A 19,409-nucleotide genomic window follows, 5' to 3' on the forward strand; every position below is an offset into this window, starting at 1 on the left:
TAGGTGGAGGAAAAAGGTAGTATATATGAATCTATACTAGACCTGGGCATCATGTGGCTGCTCCTGATTATTTGTACTTTGAAGATAAACCCTTCATTTATCCAGCTCATTCACCCATTATTTACCCACAAATCATGCAAATTAACACCAGAGCTTGACTGAAGCAAAACAAGAGCAGCAGTTTTAAAATGTGGCTCAGACATCAGTAAAATCAGCTGAGCTCTACTGAACCATAAAGAAGGAAACTGGTTAGTACTGCGATGACTGCCCTTATCAATAATAAAAAAAAAAAAAAAAAACAATAGAGTGAAGATGCTTTGACATCAGAGCAGATTATTGTCAGCCTGGCACTGAAGACGTGACTGTCTGCATTTATTCTGTGCATCAGATGTTGTTTTTGACGCCGCTGCAGCGCTCATCTGTGCCTGCAGGTCATTTTCTTCGACGGGCTTGACAGCTTAGGAAAGTTAATTCTGGCACCAAGTCAACACTGAAAGCTCAGACGACCACTACAATATATCTGCTCTGCAGTCTGTAGCGCTGAACAGCAGAGCTGGCAGCAGCGGCGGTCTCTGGAGCACAAAACTCTAATTACAGGGCAACTGCGGCATTTGTTTGTGGAACGATTGTAATCAAACTTCAGAAATATGTTTAGAAGAAATTCTTTTGTTTGTCTTGTTGATGGCGTTTGTCTTCAAAGCTCCGGGAAACTTTGGCACTCCTAAAGATGGTTGTACAATATGATTCTCTATATATTCAATCATGGCTGATCGTTGTGTCGCCTAAAATCATTTTCTGACGGAACCAGAAATCCAGCACAGTGTGACTCCTGCTGCCAACAACCCAAAGAGATGCAGCAGAAAAAGAAAAAAAGCCTGATGCAGCGATCAAAGCGACACCTGCACTGCACCAAAACAATAGTTAGCAGATTCCCGAGGAGGTAAAACGCTCACCCCTTCCACAGTCTCCATCAGCTTTCCTGAGGTGTCGTTCCCTTCAGGTGCATTCCGCTGGAGCAGCTCAGGTCCTGGTTTGTTATTTATTTGTTTCCTGGAGGAACTGTTGGCATGTATCGATGCAGGACAGGATAACAACGTGTCTGTCTCATCTTTTACTCGTTCAGTTCAGAGACGGCAGACCTGCCTCTCATTAACGTCCCACTTTATCAATGGGAAACTCCCCTTTGGAACACACTCAGGTGTGTTTTTTCCTGAATTTGCACATCTCCACCATCCCAGAGACTTTTTTTTTTACATAGTCATTGCTTTAAAGCCAACTCAGATATGCATTCATGGTGCCTTTTCAACATTTTTTCCCTTTTCTTTCCATCAAAATCATAAACAAATATTTACATTGAGTGGGGTTTTGTGTGTGTGTGAGACCTGTGCCCCATGTGTCTCGTCATGGGAGTGTGTTCCTCATGATTTGGCTACCATGTGAAAAGAGTGGGTGGCCTGCATTTCCCCTTTTCCCGCCACCTTTTTGCATTTTGCCAGTCGCAGTGAGCTGTGATGAAAACGCCACGCTGCTTCTGGAACCTCTGGTGGCGACAGATCAGGACTGAAAACTGCAGAAAACCAAGCGTCCACTTTCTAACACGGACATCAGTTGATCATTGTCGTCTCCCCGTCCAGATGCTTCGCCTCTCCTCTGTCACCAGGCACACCACACCCTGTTTTCCTCCTGGCTGGGGGGGAGGTTCGCTGCGTGTCACACTCGGCACCTATATCTGCCTCGGCCACCAGCGAGCCGCGGGGGACGGCGGCTGAGTACGGCCATTGGCTTCTTCCCCTCAGCCCTCCCCTCGTCCAAAACAATGGGACCGCTTGTCCATGCGACACACATCCGCAGCCACACACACACGCACACACGCACACAGAGGGGGCTTTACTCCGGGGCTGAGTGTCGCTCCTCCGCCATATGCCCCGTCTCCGCTGGAATGTGATTTTCTCTCGCTCTGGGGAGGAAGACCAAGCAGTGAGGACGGGCTGAGAGAAGAAAGACCAGCAGCAGGAGCTTGAGCTAAAGGGTGAGTCGGTCTGTCACTGACCGCTGAAGTATATATATGTGTGTGTGTGTGTGTGAGTGAGAGAGCGAGAGCGAGAGAGAGAGAGGAGGAAGGGAGGATGCAACCAATGCAGCGAGGCAGCAGTTTAACACAAGCCTGAACCTGCCAGAGCGAGCGACAGAGCGCAGAGAGAGCGGGACAGACAGAGGAGGGAGAGGTCCTTTCACTTCAGCCTGACAGTGGATTTCAATTTCTTGCCTGGACTCCACCTCGCTGCACTCTCAGCCTCCCCGCAGGTCAGTGCTTCTCTCTGCTTCCAGACCGGTTAACCCATCAGCCGGCGTCGCCGCGCCGCATCCAGCGCATGCACAATGCAGCCTCCACGCCGGGGCGTCGGGTTAACGGAGCCGATGGCCAAAAATGTGGTGTGGTTGGGGAGCTCAGAGACACCGTTTGCTATTCTGCACACACACCCACACACACACACACACATACACAGGAATCGACCACCAAGGGTGATGGTTAACAAAGGGAGGAGCTCACATCACAAAAGACAACCCCGAGATCTCGCCACAGGATGTTCCTCAGGCGGTTGCTGAATCCATGTGTGTGTGTGTGTGTGTGTGTGTGTGTGTGTGTGTGTGTGTGTGTGTGTGTGTGTGTGTGTGTGTGTGTGTGTGAGCTGTGGGTACTCTAAGCAGTAGGAGCTGTATTGGCTGGAGGGGACTATTAATTTTCTTTAAGGCGGTGTTGACTGAGCCGCTCAGCTGCTGCCTGTCTAGAGATATCTGCCACAAACACACACACACCCACACACACACACGGGTCTGTGCTCACAAGGCTGTGGATTTTAGTTAACTCTGTTTGCCATGATTGGCGTAATCGGCCTCAGCTGTCCAGACTGAGCTGTGGGAAAAAAAAAAGACTGAGTGTGTGTGTGTGTGTGTGTGTGTGTGTGTGTGTGTGTGTGTGTGTGTGTGTGTGTGTGTGTGTGTGTGTGTGTGTGTGTGTGTGTGTGTGTGTGTGTGTGTGTGTGTGTGTGTGTGTGTGTGTGTGTGTGTGTGCGTGCGCGTACCAGATATTGCTTGCATGTGGTCCAGTGCATGTGTGTGTAAATATGGTGGGCTGCTCTGAGCTGTATGCAAACACTCTATGATGTGACGTCTGTCATGCAGTCTCTTAATGACAGATGATTTCTAGCCACCAATCGCCGATCAATAAAGGCCCATGAAATACTTTTATACGGGAATATAATTGCTATGATTGTGGCTTTTGCATTGCTATACATAAAAACTGCTGAGCCCAGTCTCTCTGTCCACTGTAACTCCTTTGGCTTTAGCTGTATCTGCAGATGAAAGCATTGAGTTAATCAGCATCAATACATTTTCTGTACTTTCTCTTCCTCCCAAATCCTGGCTTCCCAAACAGGCAGATGGTAGCAGGAGGTTTATCAGATCTATTTTCTTGTGCAGCAATGGAGGCAGCCATTGAGCAGTCCTCATGGTGACAAGGCTCCTTGCTGGGTGTGTGTGTGATCCTGCTTGGAGGGGGTTCCTTCAGGCTCAGAGGGGTCCCTGCTACAAATCTTAAAGCTATAGTCAAAATGAATGGAGCTTCTTTCAGGGGGAAACACTCTACGGCTGTCGTGATGAAAGGTTTCCGTGAAGAGCTGTTCTTTGATGTTGCATTAACAAGACTGACGGGTCTGATTTCTCAAAAGGCGTGCGCGTCCTGTGTCACGTTTGAGAGCTTTTGTGAGAGGAAATCATGAGTGTTTCACACACTGATGTAACCAATCCACATATGAAACCCCCCTGAGCTGCAGTCCTGCTCAACGTTCAGGTAGGAAGCTGCTGGGACAGACAGCGAGAGAAGACATGCAAATTTTATGGCTTTCAGGAATCCTAAGATCACACTTTCTGTACCTGTCATTCTCCGCCTCCTGTTTTTTAACGCTCATGTACGATGAACCCAGAAACAACGACAGACATTAAAGCGTTCCTCACAGCTGCAGAGACCACAACCAAATCAAATGTGAGCAAAAACAAGACGGAAAAGGAGTGTGTGTGTGTTGTTTTGAGTGTGAGAGGATTGTCATATCAGCAGTATCGCAGGGAAAAATAATTCATGTGTGAAGAAGACGGCGAGGAGCTGGGAGCCTTGTGTATTCCTGTCATGGCCTGTTTTCCATCTCCTCAGGTATGCGCCGGTGTGTGTGTGACTTACGTCCCTCTGACCTGTATCTCGCAGTGTGAAGTGCTCCGTCAGCAGCTGGATTCATGCCCCTCACCTTGGGGCTTTATCCGCCACCCCCCTCCCCTCGTTCCTGGTCTAATGTAAACCGCTGTGTCATTGCCCAGCAGATCCATCACCCCTTCGGTGTCTGGCAGCCGTTTGTCTTTTCGTCCCGGCTGTGCGGAGAGAGTCTATCGTGAGAAGAAATACTGATCCTGTTTGACTCACTTTATTCCAGCAGATCAAGTGCTGCATGCGTTCCCTGAATACACCGAGCTTTCACAAGAAATACGCAGAGCTGTTTGAAGGAAGGCTTGTTGACAACTTTGGTTTCAGAAATGAGGAAGAAAGATTTTTTTGCATTTAGTAAAAGCCATGTCAGCAAAAGACGGAAGCTTGTGTCACATCAGTGATAGTTTTTGGCTTCTGTTTTTTTTTTTTTTTTGCATTATTGGTCTTGAGGCACAGACTGGAGGCTGCTGGCTTGCTGTCAGGGTTTTCTTTGCATTCCAGCTCCGAGCTGAGAACATGGGCTCCGATGCTTCCAGTCAGAGGGCCTCATTCATGCCGAGCACAATGATCCCGTTTGAGACGCAAGTCTTTCCCCACACTGTTTGATTGGCATTATGTTCAGCGTCTATTTACTTCATCCATTATGCATTCAGTCAAATCTGTTTAGAATTAATGAATCTCTCTTGTTTACTGCTTCTTCAATACTCTGGTATCAACAGAAGAAGATAAACAGGGAAGCAGTGACGACAGATCAAGATGGAAGTATTTATCTGGAGTATTTTCATTCAAATTGTGTTAAAATAATTGAACCTCTGTTAAGCTCCGGTTCATTCAGTTGCTGCCTCTCGGGCTTTTCATTCCCACTCAGCATTCTGCAGTTTACAAAGATAACCGTGGGACATTAATCGCTCCAGATTTGATTGTTTTTTTTTTTGGTCAGTCACGTAGAACTTGACATGATAAAAGTTTTCTTCTTATTGCCTGTAATTATCTATCAACTTTGCATTCCTCCTGATCAGATCTCACCAGGTGGAAGTAAGCTGACCTCCTTCAACCAGCAGCTCTCTGTGATAAATATTTGGTTATTGGTTACATCTTGGGAACTTTAGCAGGAATCATTGTTGCAAATTGTCTCACTTTAATTTAAAGTTCTTTTTACATCGACGCAGCAGATCAAATCTCATTCGTTGCATCATTGTTGGAAATCCATGTCAGCTAAGACTCTATCCACCAGATCAGTAGTCTGAGATGTCTCGTCATGTCGTCCTTCAGTTTCGAAACATTTGTTGTGGTTGTATTCCCTCTTACTCAACGCACTGGGATAATAGAGCTTTTCGCCGCTTTGATCGTTGTGAACTGCAGCCTCCACTGAGCAATAGGTCCGTCATCAGAGTCCGTTTGTGGGAATTTCTCATGGAGTTATTTTTGGAGTTGGGGCTGTATTTTAAGTCCAGGAAGTCCATTACTTTTACTGATCTGATGGAAAGTTTATTTTTGTGAGCATTTTGCTCAGAAATGTTCTGTGAGGTCTTTTGACTAAAAACAGCTCACTGGTAGTAAGAAATACCCCCGGGGGCATCTGGCCCTGCAGGGTACACATTCTTTTGAGTGCAGCTTTATTTTATTTCGCATGTTGATGCCTTTTCTTCCCATAAACCTGGTCTGAAAGCGCCGTATAGGTCAAACTCGCATATCTGCACATAATCAGCGAGACCTTTCAAGTCCGGTTGGTTCTCCGTTATCATAGAGGAGCCTGCTGTGAATAAGCATTGTTGTTCATTTATGAGCGCACCGGTCCGCCGGGACTCAGTCAGACGTGGTAATTGGGCAGACAGGCTATTGATTGACATATTTGGTAGCTCTGGCCCAGCAGCTGTGATCGTTTTTCCAAGGTAAAAAAAAAAAAAAAAGAAGAAGAAGAAAAAAGGCAGGTTGTGATGGGAGTGGAAGAGACGAGAGGACTGAAGGTGATAAAGAAAAGGATTGATAATGGAAAGAGAAGAACTACAGCAAAAAAAAAAAAAAAAAAACGGAACTTGGAGCGATTAAATGAGTGAATGAACGTGGCGTGTCGATGCTATCACAAACTCTCACTCCAGCGATCAATTCGTTTCTCAGTATCCAGTGATCAGTCCGCTCTATCCACACTGCAGCTTCAATCTCTCCCTCTCTGTTACTGGCGCCGCCGTTTTCATTCCTTCTATCTGTCTTTTATGCTGCTTTACCAGTTCAGAGCTGTGGTGAGCGGGAGCCGATCCCCCCCCCGTCTGAAGCCAGGGAACGCCCTGAATACATCACGCACACTGCTTGGATCAATTATGGAGCCGATACGTCTGAGATCAAACATACAGACCATGTGCAAATATTCAATTATGGTCTTCTTTGTATGAAGGATGATTATCCCTGCAGTGCCAACCAAGAAAGCCGTGGTTTCCGTCTTGTCCGCAGCGGACCCAGACGCCCAGCTGGCCTGACCTCATTAGACATGGGCCACGGAGCGTGTTCAGATCATGCTAAAAGCTTATCTTCACATGCTGGGGCTGCCGGGAGAGCATGCTGGGAAACAGAGATGATGGACGACGTTGTACACATTTTATGAGGCACATGTTTGAGTTCCTGGAATGTGAAGGAGAAGTGACTGGAAAGAAATGTGTTGTTTCGTAGCTGAAACTTTCTGGGCTGGTTCAGAACGCGGGCCGAGACACGAATCAGATTTAAACAAAACTAAAGCGTAATTTGATTTGTTAATGGAGATTAATCAAAACCATAAATTATGCTTCAGTAGTCTCCCAACAAGCATGAAGAGAGTATTGGTTTTTTTTTAATACTAGTTTATTTCAACAGTCCTCTCTGTAATTATCTAATCGTATGATAATGATCAGGAATCCAGCGTTCAGCTCCTCAGTTCTGTATCTCTGTGAAGGCTTTTCATCCTCCCACGCTTTCACCATGCCTGGATTAATTAGGCAAAGTCCTCATTTGAATACACCTGTTCGTGCACAACACCACTCAGTGCAGTGTGTCATCTTTCACTGGCAGGGTTGCCGGTTTCATTCCCCATCTCCCTCAAATGTCTGCCGTCGGATGTGTTGACGACCTTCCATGACTGCCGCCACCATGTGTGTCTGAACGGGTGAACATGATTAACAATGTAAAGCATTTTATGCATTGAATCAGTGCTAAAGTGCCATACAAGTTAAAATTATTTAGTCGGTTTTCATCCAAAAACGCTGCTAACTGAAAGCGCTTTTATTTGTATTGGCACGCTTCATGCAGGTTATTAGTAATTCAGGCTAATTTACTGGAATGAGACAGACATCACAGTGGAGGAGGATTAGTCTGTTCCACCTCTGTGTTCATATCAGCATTCGGCGTCTCCATTGTTTTGGTCTAACTCCAGCTCTCACATTAAAGGAATCACACAAACAGCGTAGTTCATAGAAGCAGAATGAGAAAAAAAAATTGGCATATTTCTGTCTCCGCTGTTAACTTTTCCTCAGGGGCAAATGTCGCTGCACTTAGTCGTCATGGCAACACGATGGCAGCCAGTCGCTTTGACTTTTGGACTAAAACAGAACATAGATCTTAGTAAGCTACAGGATCAGATTTATAGTTTGGTTTTTACAAAATAAGCAGCCTGGATGGACTAATGAAAGCTCCATTAAGCGGAAACCGTTTCACTTATTAAGTCAAGTTACAGTCAAGACATGCTGTTGAGCTAAGATTGTAGTTTATAAAGGGTTAATGAAGACCTGATTGGTGGTTTTAAGCCTGACAGGTTGAAGCGCCGCAGTAAAACATCAGAAATGTGCTGCATACAGTGGAATTTGCCGGCGAGTTGATTCTTTGCCCGAGAGAATGAAAATGTTGTCGGGAGAATAAACTACATCGTGTTTCTCTGTTTGAACCGTGAGCTTGAAGCAGGGGTCTCATCTGGCTGTGTTGGCCACATAAAAAGCTTTACAAGGTCTTTTAATTTTCAGTCTATTATGCCGGTGACAGAAAGCCATCACTCCTTGGTAATTGTCCATTATGGAAGGACGCAGACAGACGCATCTGCTCTCTTTCAGGAGCCAGTCTCCACTGTGTCAAGCAGGAAAACCTCAGATCTCTCTCTCTCTCTCTCTCTCTCACCGACACACATATTATCACCAGCATGAACATATGATTAAAGGGGTGTGACTTGGCATGTTAATGTCTTCTCCCCTCTCCATTATTTATGAGCTACATCTGAATGGCAGTTATCTCAATCTAGGGCAGCCATGCAGACATGCAGATGAAGCTGGAGGTTACTTTGCATTCTTGTGTCCTTATGAGCAAAAAAAAAAAAAAGCAGCCTTTTTCAAAATTAATGACATCTATTGCCCGTCATTTATATTTGATGGTTTCTATTCATGTTTCTGTAATTTTCAGAGTCCTTCTGTTGTCTGCTATCAGGGCTGAGATGAGGTTCAGATGGTGCTTTGGGGGCTTCTGGTGATGAACATGCAGTGTGAGTGCGGAGCCACTGAGGCTTTAAAAGGAAATGCGCTTTCGGGGTTATCTGGAACGACTGCATGCAGTTGAATATAAACAGCTAGAGCTGGTTAATTCTCACTCTCCCATGTCTTCATTCCGCCTCACTTCCTTGCCGTCCCTCCGTCATCATCGCCAGCGATCTGCAGCGTTTGGCCTCCCTCTGGGGCGTTTTCCTCCTGTCCGCCTCCTCTCCTCCCACCCAGGGGCGACTCTGCCCTTGATACTGGAAAACACTCAAAACAATAATACAGGGGTGTGATTCAACACCTTGAAGGACGACTTCTCCCTCCCGCCCTCCTTCCCTCCCGCCCTTCATGCATGCATTCCTTCTTTCCTGCTCTCACCTGGTGACTCTGGTTTCTAGGAAACCGGTTTGTGCAGTGACGCTCGGATACTCTAAAGGTTTGATGGGTAAATACAGAGATGAGCTGAACAGCCAGCGACGGAGGGACTTGGCTTTCCTTATCGGTGCTGATAATACAGACGGGCGATATTTAAAGATGGATAGAAATCTTTTCGAGACAACAAAGTTGTACTGGAAGGGGATTATCATGGGCGGAGGTAAAGATGTTCTTTGTTTTTTGAGTGCGTGTGTGTGTGCGTGCGCGTGTGTGTGTGTGTGTGTGTGTGTGTGAGACAACCGACGAAGCAAACTCAAAAAATACACAATTTGCTTTGAGTAAAAAGTCTGGAGGGGAATTTTTCTGGTTAAACTGTCGAGATAAACAAAATATTAGAGCAAAATCAGCTTTTAATGCTGACACACACACACACACACACACACACACACACACACACACACACACACACACTCAGGTGCTGTCACTCATATGGGTGTCTGTAAGTGTCTGTAAGTGTGGGTGCAGTCACATTAAAAGCATTTCAGACATGCAGCTTGTCACAGCAGAGGTAATCTGTCTGATTAGGTGAGATGAAACCAATTACTTTACACCACGGAAAACATCCGTGTGTTTACCGCAGAGTCTTTTACCAATGACACAGTTTTACGCCGCAGATTGTGCGATTATTAGTTAGTGTTTGGAAACTTGTTGCTCGCTAGTACGATCAAATATTAGTTTTCTTTGGTCGTCTCACAGGATTTATAAAGGGATTAAGACCAGTCAGTGGAAATACTGTCTTTGTGTTCAGATGTGTTTTTTGTTATTAATTTATGAATGGTTCCATAGTCCATCCTCAATCAGATTCTTTGTTTTCAAGCTGCACTTTAAAAGTTTTCTGATTTAATCACATTCTGGCAATTTCAATAGTCCAGTGACAGAATTCCACGTTTACCATGGATTAAAGCAGGATACTTTCTGGAGAGGTCAGCAAACTGAGAATACTTCTCACATCTGGATCATCAATGAATCCCACAATGCCGTTTATGGAAGAACATGCAAACTCCATTCAGAAAGATTTGAACCCATGTCCTCCTGAATCACCTGTTATTGTTTGAACTCTGCTCAAAATGATATAAATGTAAATGTTGATGTTTCTGCGTTTCGTCCAAAACATCCCGGGCTTGTCTGCTGTTTTCCATCCCAACAGTCAAACAGCTACACGAGTCGCAGACGAGCACGTGGCGAAAGGAAACAGACCAAGCGTCAGTTTCTGTGTTGACTGAGGGTCGGGATCCAGTCGAAGCTCATTCTGTCATTCAGCATTTGAGATGTCGGCGTGAGGCCTGTGTTTGCTTTGCAGCTCCCACACGCAGACAGAAACAGTCCGGACGCAGACCCGTCTCATAAGGAGATACCGCGTTTTCACACAAACACTGATGGACAGCAGCGTCTCAGAACAAGAAGAAAACCTCTGATCTGTAAATGTTCACATGAATCAAAGGCAAGTCACTAAAATAAGGTGTATCTGAGACGCTTCCTTGATTCCATTGCAGAGACAGAAATAGACGAGGCGTTGCACAACCTCAAAGTTTTACAGTGTTTGTCATTACATAATGTGTGAAACCTGTTAGCATTGTTCCCGGTAGTCATTATCTCTGTTTACCTTTGGTACAACTGAAACAACAAGCATTTAATATAAGCAGGGAAAAAATTAGCTTTGATTACAAAGCAGTTCAGTTGCTTTTCTTTGCTTTTGGCTGGACATTTTTCTATGATTTCCAAGTATTACCAGAGTGAAATTTACCTGGAGGGGTGGGTGGGATAGTGGGCTACACCTTCTGCTGATTTTTTTTTGTTTGTTTTTTTTTTGTTTTGTTTTTTGAGTTATCTTCTAAAATCCACAAATCCAGCAAATTAAAAAAGGGGAATAAATTAAATAAAAACCAAACATATATTTAAATTCAACCAAAAAGAAAATGATCTGAGGATGTCTTTGCAGTGGGCCATGGTTTGATGGGGGAATATAGGACAGTATTATATCCATAGTTTGAGTTCCAGTGGGTTTCTCTTCTAAAACATAGAGAGGTATACATTTTTATAAAAGGTGAACAAGAAATGATAATACCGTTGTTGACACAATGGAGTCGGGAGTGTGACGACTGTAGTTCAGTATTTTATGGTCTCTCATGTGCTAAACCGTCTCAAATCCTCCTTGTGAACTATACACTGCGGTTTTCAACGTCTGGTTGAGACACCGGTTTATAGAACATAAAAAAAGAAGAAGCTGACATAAGAAAAGAGGAAGTTCTTGAGGTTGAGCCTTCAGATGAACAGGCGAACTGACTCTCGTACTCTGAGTGTGTTTCTCCTACATGAACATGTTGAAAACCCTTTCGCTTGACCTTTACGTCGCAGTGTGTTGTTGTCATGTGTGGGTCGCGGTTCGTGGCATTTCGCCCTGTCGGTGTGTGTTTTCTGTTCTGGCACAGTGACACATCCCCCACTTCAGGAAATAATAGGCGTAAGACGATGGTGGTTACCAGACTGAGGATCGCCCCGCTGCACAGGGGAATCTCCGCATGCTGTCTGATGTGTGTGTGTGTGTGTGTGTGTCTGTGTGTCTGTGTGTGTATCATAATGCTGCTTTGATAAGCTGCTTACACGAGTTATATTCTCAATAAGGAACTTATACAGCGGATTGGGGCTCCGCTATGGAATAAGTTTTTGTGTGTGTGTGTGTGTGTGTGTGTGTGTGTGTGTGTGTGTGTGTGTGAGTGTGTGTGTGAGTGTGTGTGTGAGTGTGTGTGTGAGTGTGTGTGTGAGTGTGTGTGTGAGTGTGTGTGTGAGTGTGAGTGTGAGTGTGAGTGTGAGTGTGAGTGTGAGTGTGAGTGTGAGTGTGAGTGTGTGAGAACAGCAGGCAGGCCCGTCATGAGGAGTCCAGATGGTGGGTGGAGAAAACCCTCCTTTAATCCCTGAGCCAGGACATCATACCACCCCTTTCCACCTCTCTGTCTACACACACACACACGCACGCTCACACGCCCTTCGCACACACACACACACACACACACACACACACACACACCGGCTCACGTCAGCTGGACTTCCTCCTGACGGCGTGCACGGCCTCCCGCTGAGCTTGTCCACTTTTCTTTTTACGTGTCATTATCTGCTCTCCATTATGTCGCCTCGCCGCGGCTCTGCCCGCCGGCGTTTTCCTTCCACTCGCCGAGCGCTAAGTGCTTGATGCAAAATGCAGATTGGGAGACAATGAGGAGCGATCCATGCTGACAGATGCATTTATTGACCAGACTGTAAGTAGATTCATATTAGCTCACTTTCATGCTGCCTTCTGTTGACTGCTTTATTTTTAATAGACTTTGATGTCTTTGGGTTAGGGTTAGGAAAGGGGTAGGGTGGTGAAAGTGTCCTTCATAGCTTGGTTTCTTAACTACTAAATAACTGCAAAGTTGAATGATCTTGTTACTTTTTAGCTCATAATTTTCTGTTTTTTCTTCCCATTGTCAAGTAAATTATTGCTTCTTTCAAATTAACAGTAACGTCTTGAACTCATTTATATATCAGAATATCAACTTCTCCAATCAGGGACATTTCAAGAGAAGAAATCTGGCCAAGTCTTTAATCCTCACAAACACCGGACAGCTCCAGTCTCTGTTTTATACCTGTTTCTCTCTCTGTGTTATTTGAGAAGCATCAAACTCATTAGCACGAAGGAAATGTGGAAGTTATAGAATATGGTCTTTTCTCGATTCTATATCTGCACAATGAAGGGTTAACAAATCAGGAACTGACCACTTCGGAGCTGGATTGAAGTAAAAGCACTCAAAACGTCAGAATGATCAGTGTGTGGAGCCTTTCGGTTCATAGTGACGCCTGAATATTTCCCATTTCTAGCCAGAAGATTCGTCTTGGCACAGTGTTTTTCATTCATAAGAATATATTTTCACTGCTCTTCTCACTCTCAAAGAAATCTGAGGCAGATTTTATTGCTTGTGTGCTTTCTTTGGTGTTATTGTCATGATTTCTACGTCTCCAGGACCTGCGCTGTGCGTTCCGTCCACATGTCAACAACGGCACTGATGCTCGCGCACGTTTGATGTTTTATATTAGCAGACTTTTGGAGCAAAGTTCAGTGTGTGTGTGTGTGTGTGTGTGTGTGCGCTAACACTGGCGAGCCCATCATTGTTTTTATGAGTGTTGCTGTTTTCTCTTTAATCTTTTATGTGCATATTAAACGGCTGTGTTGAAAGGGCGTTCGCCTTCCCCACAGACTCTGCCCTACATATCACAGACAGACTAATTAGAGGTTCTCCCTCCGAGGAGCTGTGTATCCCTTTCATTTTCAAAACGGGAGTCTACGTCTTGATAAACGCAGCTTCCAGACGATCGGGTTTCCTTCATGTATCGCCAGCTATCGGCTGAGTCGCCGTTTGGGTCAGACGGTCAATGGGAGGATCAAGTGCTAACGGCTGATTCTTCCGTCCCCAATCTTCATTTTGAACTCTTAAATCTCACACTTTACGTTTGGAGCTCGGGTGCGGGACGATTGATCCAAACTTCCTGTGGTTTCCTTGCAGAGAGGAAAGGCAAAACGCCGTGCTGCCAGACCCGGGGCGCTGACGACCAGGCCTGCGTGGCTGTGAAGATCGAACAGTCCCAAGGTAGGCGGCCGCTCTCCATCCCCTCCACTCCAATGCATTATTGTGATTTTTTTTTTTTTTTGTCTTGCTCTCGTTTGCTCCCAAGAAAGTAGTGCTTTTCATTCAAGGTTCACCTGTAAACGTAGAGCAGAATTCCTGCAGTGAAACGTTGGCGCAGTGATTAGACGCTCCGTTTCTTGATCCTCATCTTGTAAAGTGTGGGAGGTATGGCGCCGCCGGCAGCCCCGTTAAGATGCAAAGCTTTGTTATTTGTGGGTTACTTCCTCTGACTCACAGCAGGAGACTTGCAGCTATTTGCATTTAGAATCACAGGAGAGTTTCAAGCCTTAGTGAAAGTTAACTGAGTGGATAGAGATCCTTCAGGGCTTCGGAGCGAACCCGCCACTGACGTTGCTCTGCAGCAGTGAGGATGTGGGGAGACTCTGTGAACTACGAACAGGCGTCTGTGCAGCTTACGCCATGCAGGGGTGTGAACGCTGCAGCTCTCTTCTCTATTTTTCTATCTCGAACTTACGCATGTGCGTGCAAGTGTGTGTGACTCTGTTGGACGAATGGGTGCTTGAGCCCCACTGGTATTCCTATTTTTTTCTTTTTTTTTTATGCATTTTTTTTTTTACCTACTTTTTTCATCCTTTTAATTCTCCCTGTAAATCCCTCCATGCCTTCACCTCTCCTCCATCTGGCTTCCTGTCTGTTTCTCTCTTCCCGTCTGTTTTCATCGTCTCGCCGTTTGTCTTCGTCTCTCCGTTTTCAAGCTCACTCTTCCCCCGTCGGTGTGACCTCTGCACCCCGCCATCCTCTCCTTGGACGCGTTGTCCTTTCAGTTGTTGCCCCCTCTGTTACCCCGGGGCAGATTGGGGTCCAGATACTGGACCGGTCTGTGGATTAGAGGTGGGGTTAATCTGAAGAAAGTCTGGGTGGTTGAATAGACACGGCTAATCCCCTTTATCTCATGCCTAATGTTAAGATGGTTATCACACACACACACACACACACACACACACACACACACACTCACACACGATGGGCACAATGCCTCACCCAGACATCCACTTTAACGGCACTCTCTAATCTCATTGGGTGATGTAGGGCGGCTGGATTAATGTGTGTGTCTGTTTACGTCAAGGTGGGAAACTGTAGTTAATTTCTACAAATACTTTTACTTTTCACACTATTTGGTGTTTTATTTTTTATGGATATTTGGATAAAAGATAGTAGATACACACACGAGAACGATACTGACTGAGCCCGAGACCGGAACCTGCTGAAACGACCTGGCTTTAGTTCGGTGTCCGTCTTGGTTCAGAGATTCGGTAGCAGTGCTTCATCGTGTTTGCACTTCTAAAGTTATCGGTCTGCTAAGAGGAAGTAAGTTTTTGGTTCATATGTAACATTTCACACGTGAGGTGTTAGCATGAGCGTGCAGCTCCGATCGTCACTGCTGAGTAACTGTTAAAAGCTTCTTAATGATCAGGCAAGTATAGGTGCAACTCAGCAAATTTGAATTACATGACTTATTTCCTTTGTTTTCTAACAGTCCAACTTCCGTGTATTTTAAATTTCTACACATAAACTGTACATTTTTTACCCTTTTGTTCTCTTTCTTTTAAAATCCCAAACAGCTGCAACTTTATCAGTGAAGATCTTTTAGAAAATGGAATTTCTGCTGGTTCAACTCGTTCACTGAAGCACAAAAGAATATTAAAAAAAATTCTTGCCATTGCTTGTCGTTCTGCTCTGTAGCCACAAACCTCAGGTGTGTGTATGTGTGTGTTTCACTGTGTGCGCTCATTTGTGCATCTTCTCACACAAAGCTGACAGGAGGCCACATTTACCATAGAAATGAAGGCCACCTCTGTGGTTCGGCTCTTTTTTAAGCATGAGACGCTTCAGAGTTCACATATATTGAGGGCCGAGCTGCAGAGCGCCTGCAGTCCAACGCAGAACATCACACACACTGAACATGGACGGCCTGCAGCTGCAGTTCCACACACTGGCGTCTGGAGAAGGTACAGTGTGTGAATCATCTGCTCCTCCGATCGTTGTTTCATTTTCACGTCTTTTTTGACACTTACAGCTTGAAGTTCTTTGGTTTGGTGACTAACTTTCTCTCGATTGCTGCTTTGAATATTCGCTCCCACGCTGTGCCTGGGGTAAAGAGGTCAATGGGATAATCGCAGTGTGCGAGGCTTCGTTTTGATTTTAGCTGCCCTGATGTGAAACAATGTCGACTGTGTGTGCTCGTCAATCATTGATTAGACTATTGGACAGACCAGGAACACACACACACACACACACACACACACACACACACACATAAAGAGGTACACCGTGTTTCCTCTGCGTCTTTGACTTTCACTCTTTACGATTCAATCCGAACAAACAAAATCAATGAGTTTGATGCACTTTATTTATATTAGACTTCACGCATACAGGTGGATTTGTTTTGCAGTTAATCCCAGTGTTAGATTTATTTATAATATATGATAATTTGTACATGTTAGCGATCAGAGAGTCTACCTGTTCAGTCGTTATTGTGATTTTGTGAATTATATCAGTTCAGGAGAGCAGGCGTGTGTTATGCCAGCTTTTGTGAGTGTGTGTGTGGCTCTCTGGAGTGTGTGTGTGATCGAGAGTGAGGGAGGAGCTGTGACTTGTACAGCAAGTCTTCGTCTCAGCCGTATCGCTCACAGCAGCGCTGCCCGGGGAGGACTGCGTGGAACTTAAAGTCAGTGTTCCTCTTTGACCAAACACACTCAACACACACGCTCAACACACACACACGCGCCACGCCGAGCTTCAGCTCCACAGCTGATTTCCTCTCAAGCTCCAGGTGAGTTTGAGATTTCCTGAAGGGAGTGCTTGATGTCTGGATGACTGTGTGAAGCTTCTTTCTGTTCTCTGGTCTGCTGGAGCTTCCACCATTTGTGTTGATTTATGCGATATTGTTTCTCCACAGCCGTCCAGGTCTTTAATATAGTGACAGTAAACAGGTGTGGACACGTCATTGTAACACTCACACATGGCTTTACGACCTTATATACTGTTGTTTGATAAGCTGTTCTTCAGATAGTTGCTCCTTTCACCTTTGGCTCGCTGCTATCTTCACTCCGGTTATCTTGTTTTTATATACTGTCCCGTTTAATAAGACGAAACAGAAACGGTGCAGAGCGCTCTCAGTCGGTCCCGGTGATTCCATGTGTCACACCCTCCAGATCCGTGTTTTCACGCCGTGTCGATCGATTTCCAGGGCGGCGACTCGGTGCAGCGCACAAACAGGTGTGTCTTTTCTCTGCATACCTGAAACTGTCACCTTAATGCGCTGGCATCTGCTTTACTGGAAGGAGATTGACGGTGGAACGAGGAACTTATTGAGAGCAGGCCGGATAAGCCGCTGTCAGGCGGAGACTTCGGGAACAGAAATGACTGTGACTGATCGTCTGAGTGACGATTAACCAGCCGCTGCGTGTGGCCACATGCAGGGACAAAAGGACTGTGTTTGTCTCCGCACTTCCTTGTCAGTGTAAGAAATTATCCTTCACCTTTTGATGTGAGGGTCTCATGTTCCTGCCTCTTGACTGACGTAGCTCGAGAGATCCAGCTCCGGTTCACACCGAATGATCCGTTTACTTACAGGCGGACGGAGTTCAGTGTTTCTGAAACCACATGGCTGCTCTGAGTTTTATAAAACTGGATCTAACTTTGAAAAACGTAAAATCAAACTGCCTATCATGATCACAGGTCAAGGCCTCGAACTGTGTAGTGTTTAGCACGCACACCTCACAGTAAGACCGTCCCTGGTTTGAATCTGGGCTCATGGACCTTTTTTTGTGGTTTTTGCACTTCGTCTCTTTGTATTTTTCCAGTTTCCTCCCACTCGAACACTCTGTGTGTATTTTTTTTTTTTCTTTTTTTTCCCTTCTTTTAGCTTTTTTTTTTTTTTTTAATTTTAGGGTTTAGGGTGTGTGTGTTTTTCCTGTGGCCACCTGTGCAAGGTAGCTGCAGTTGGATGAAGCAGTATTGAAAACGGATGTACGCAGTTTTAGCTGTTCTGTCGAGCACAAGTTCTTGGTTTTCCTTCTGCAAAATAGTCCCTCTTACATTGAACCAGTATAAAACGAGAAAGTAAACATGATAAATGTCAGCTCATTTGCACAGATATTAAAATTTGCATGATGCAGTTATTGGATCTGTCGTCTGACGGACCTCATTTTGTCTGTTTCAGACTCTCGTTTGGATGATTCATGGTTTTCGGTCACTGCTTGTTTATTAGTTACACTGAAGTCTTTTTGCTCCTGACTGAAGCATTCCTCCGCTGTTTCCATGAGCTGGTGGTACATTTTCGTATGTCCGAGCTGGAGGGCTGTGGATCGGCGGTAGGAGCAGTGAGTTTACTGCCTCAGGACCGACCAGTCATACGAACATGTGAATAGAAACGAGCTGAAGTCCCTCAGCTCAGGTGAGCCGTGTCTCTCTGTCTCTATGAGGCGGTTTTCGCTGAGCTCTGCTTCAGTCGTGAAAACGAACAAGGAATACGTGGTGTTGACGGCTTCAGCTTGTTGCAGACATCAGTCAAACAGGCGTCATCCTGCAGCACAGAAAACAGCAAAGGTCAGTTTGATTTAATAGAATAGTAGTTTGTATTTATTACCGTTCTTCATGAAGATGCTATATGGCAGGTTGGAATAGAATAAAAATCTGTCCATGGTATTGGAGAATATTAAAGATGAAGATGTGGTGTTTACAGGATGTTACGGGCAGTAACCATGACCCTGCCTCCATTTTGGGTGATATATTTATAATCTGATGCATAACGTGAGGCTGAATGTTTTCATTTTCACACCTAATGTGTCCAAAAAGGGAAGTGAAGCATCTCGCCCAGAGAAACTCCTTGGGCAGCCTTCATGAACGATTGGTAATTTTATGCCCACGTTTAGAAAGTCTTCACTCCCAAACACAGCGTGGGATTGTTTCCAGTCAGACCGCCGCTTTAAGCTGTTGCCTTTAATTACGGCCGGTCTGTAAAAGTAGAAACTGTGACTATATGATTCTGTGGTGTTCTTTTTTTTTCTTCTTTTTTCCTTTCTGTTTCGGGGTTGGTACGATAAAGATCACTTTAGAAAGTAATGTGAGGCTTCAAGCACCGTTTAGGCACGTAGTAAAGGCGACAGTTTTTGTAAACAAAATGCCTCCGAAGGCGTAAATGCATAGTTTAGTGTGTACATTTCAGAAGAATCCATTTTGGGAACCAGAGCACCGAAGTAGTAAACACACAGCTGCCATGCCGGACCATACCGGGACCACAATGGAACTTGTACTTATAAAATCACTCATGAGGGTCCCACAGTTTGAGATTACGTGTTAACTCTAGAGGTGTCATGAATGGCGCCCGGCCCAGGCTGTACTTTACAATTTCCGGAGTTTGATGTCTGAAGAAATTGACTCATCTAATTTGCTTGTGACTCGTCGAGCTCTCTGGTGCGTCAGCTAGGGCCTAATAACCTTTGAGCAGACTATATCAGTGCATACGGAGGCTTCCTGCCTGTTATATTCTGCTCTCTCACGTTTATAGTCCAAAGTCGAGTTCGCGTTACCTCAGAACTGACCGATACT

General features: G+C 45.2%; 1 protein-coding gene across 4 annotated transcripts in view; it reads left to right on the forward strand.

Annotated features, from left to right (window-relative positions):
• The window catches only part of LOC115391315 (FYVE, RhoGEF and PH domain-containing protein 4-like), a 46,456-nt gene that overhangs the window by 13,317 nt on the left and 13,730 nt on the right, over positions 1-19,409 (forward strand). For 2 of the 4 annotated variants that reach the window (XM_030095481.1, XM_030095482.1), the window contains exon 2: positions 13,713-13,796. In XM_030095481.1, the coding sequence (XP_029951341.1) occupies positions 13,713-13,796 (84 nt within the window). Of the gene's footprint in view, positions 1-9,160; positions 9,335-13,712; positions 13,797-16,498; positions 16,630-19,409 lie in introns of those variants that run through there. The other 2 variants (XM_030095480.1, XM_030095483.1) reach the window with 2 other exon arrangements.

Source organism: Salarias fasciatus, chromosome 7, assembly GCF_902148845.1.
Source record: "Salarias fasciatus chromosome 7, fSalaFa1.1, whole genome shotgun sequence".
Lineage (NCBI taxonomy): Eukaryota > Metazoa > Chordata > Actinopteri > Blenniiformes > Blenniidae > Salarias > Salarias fasciatus.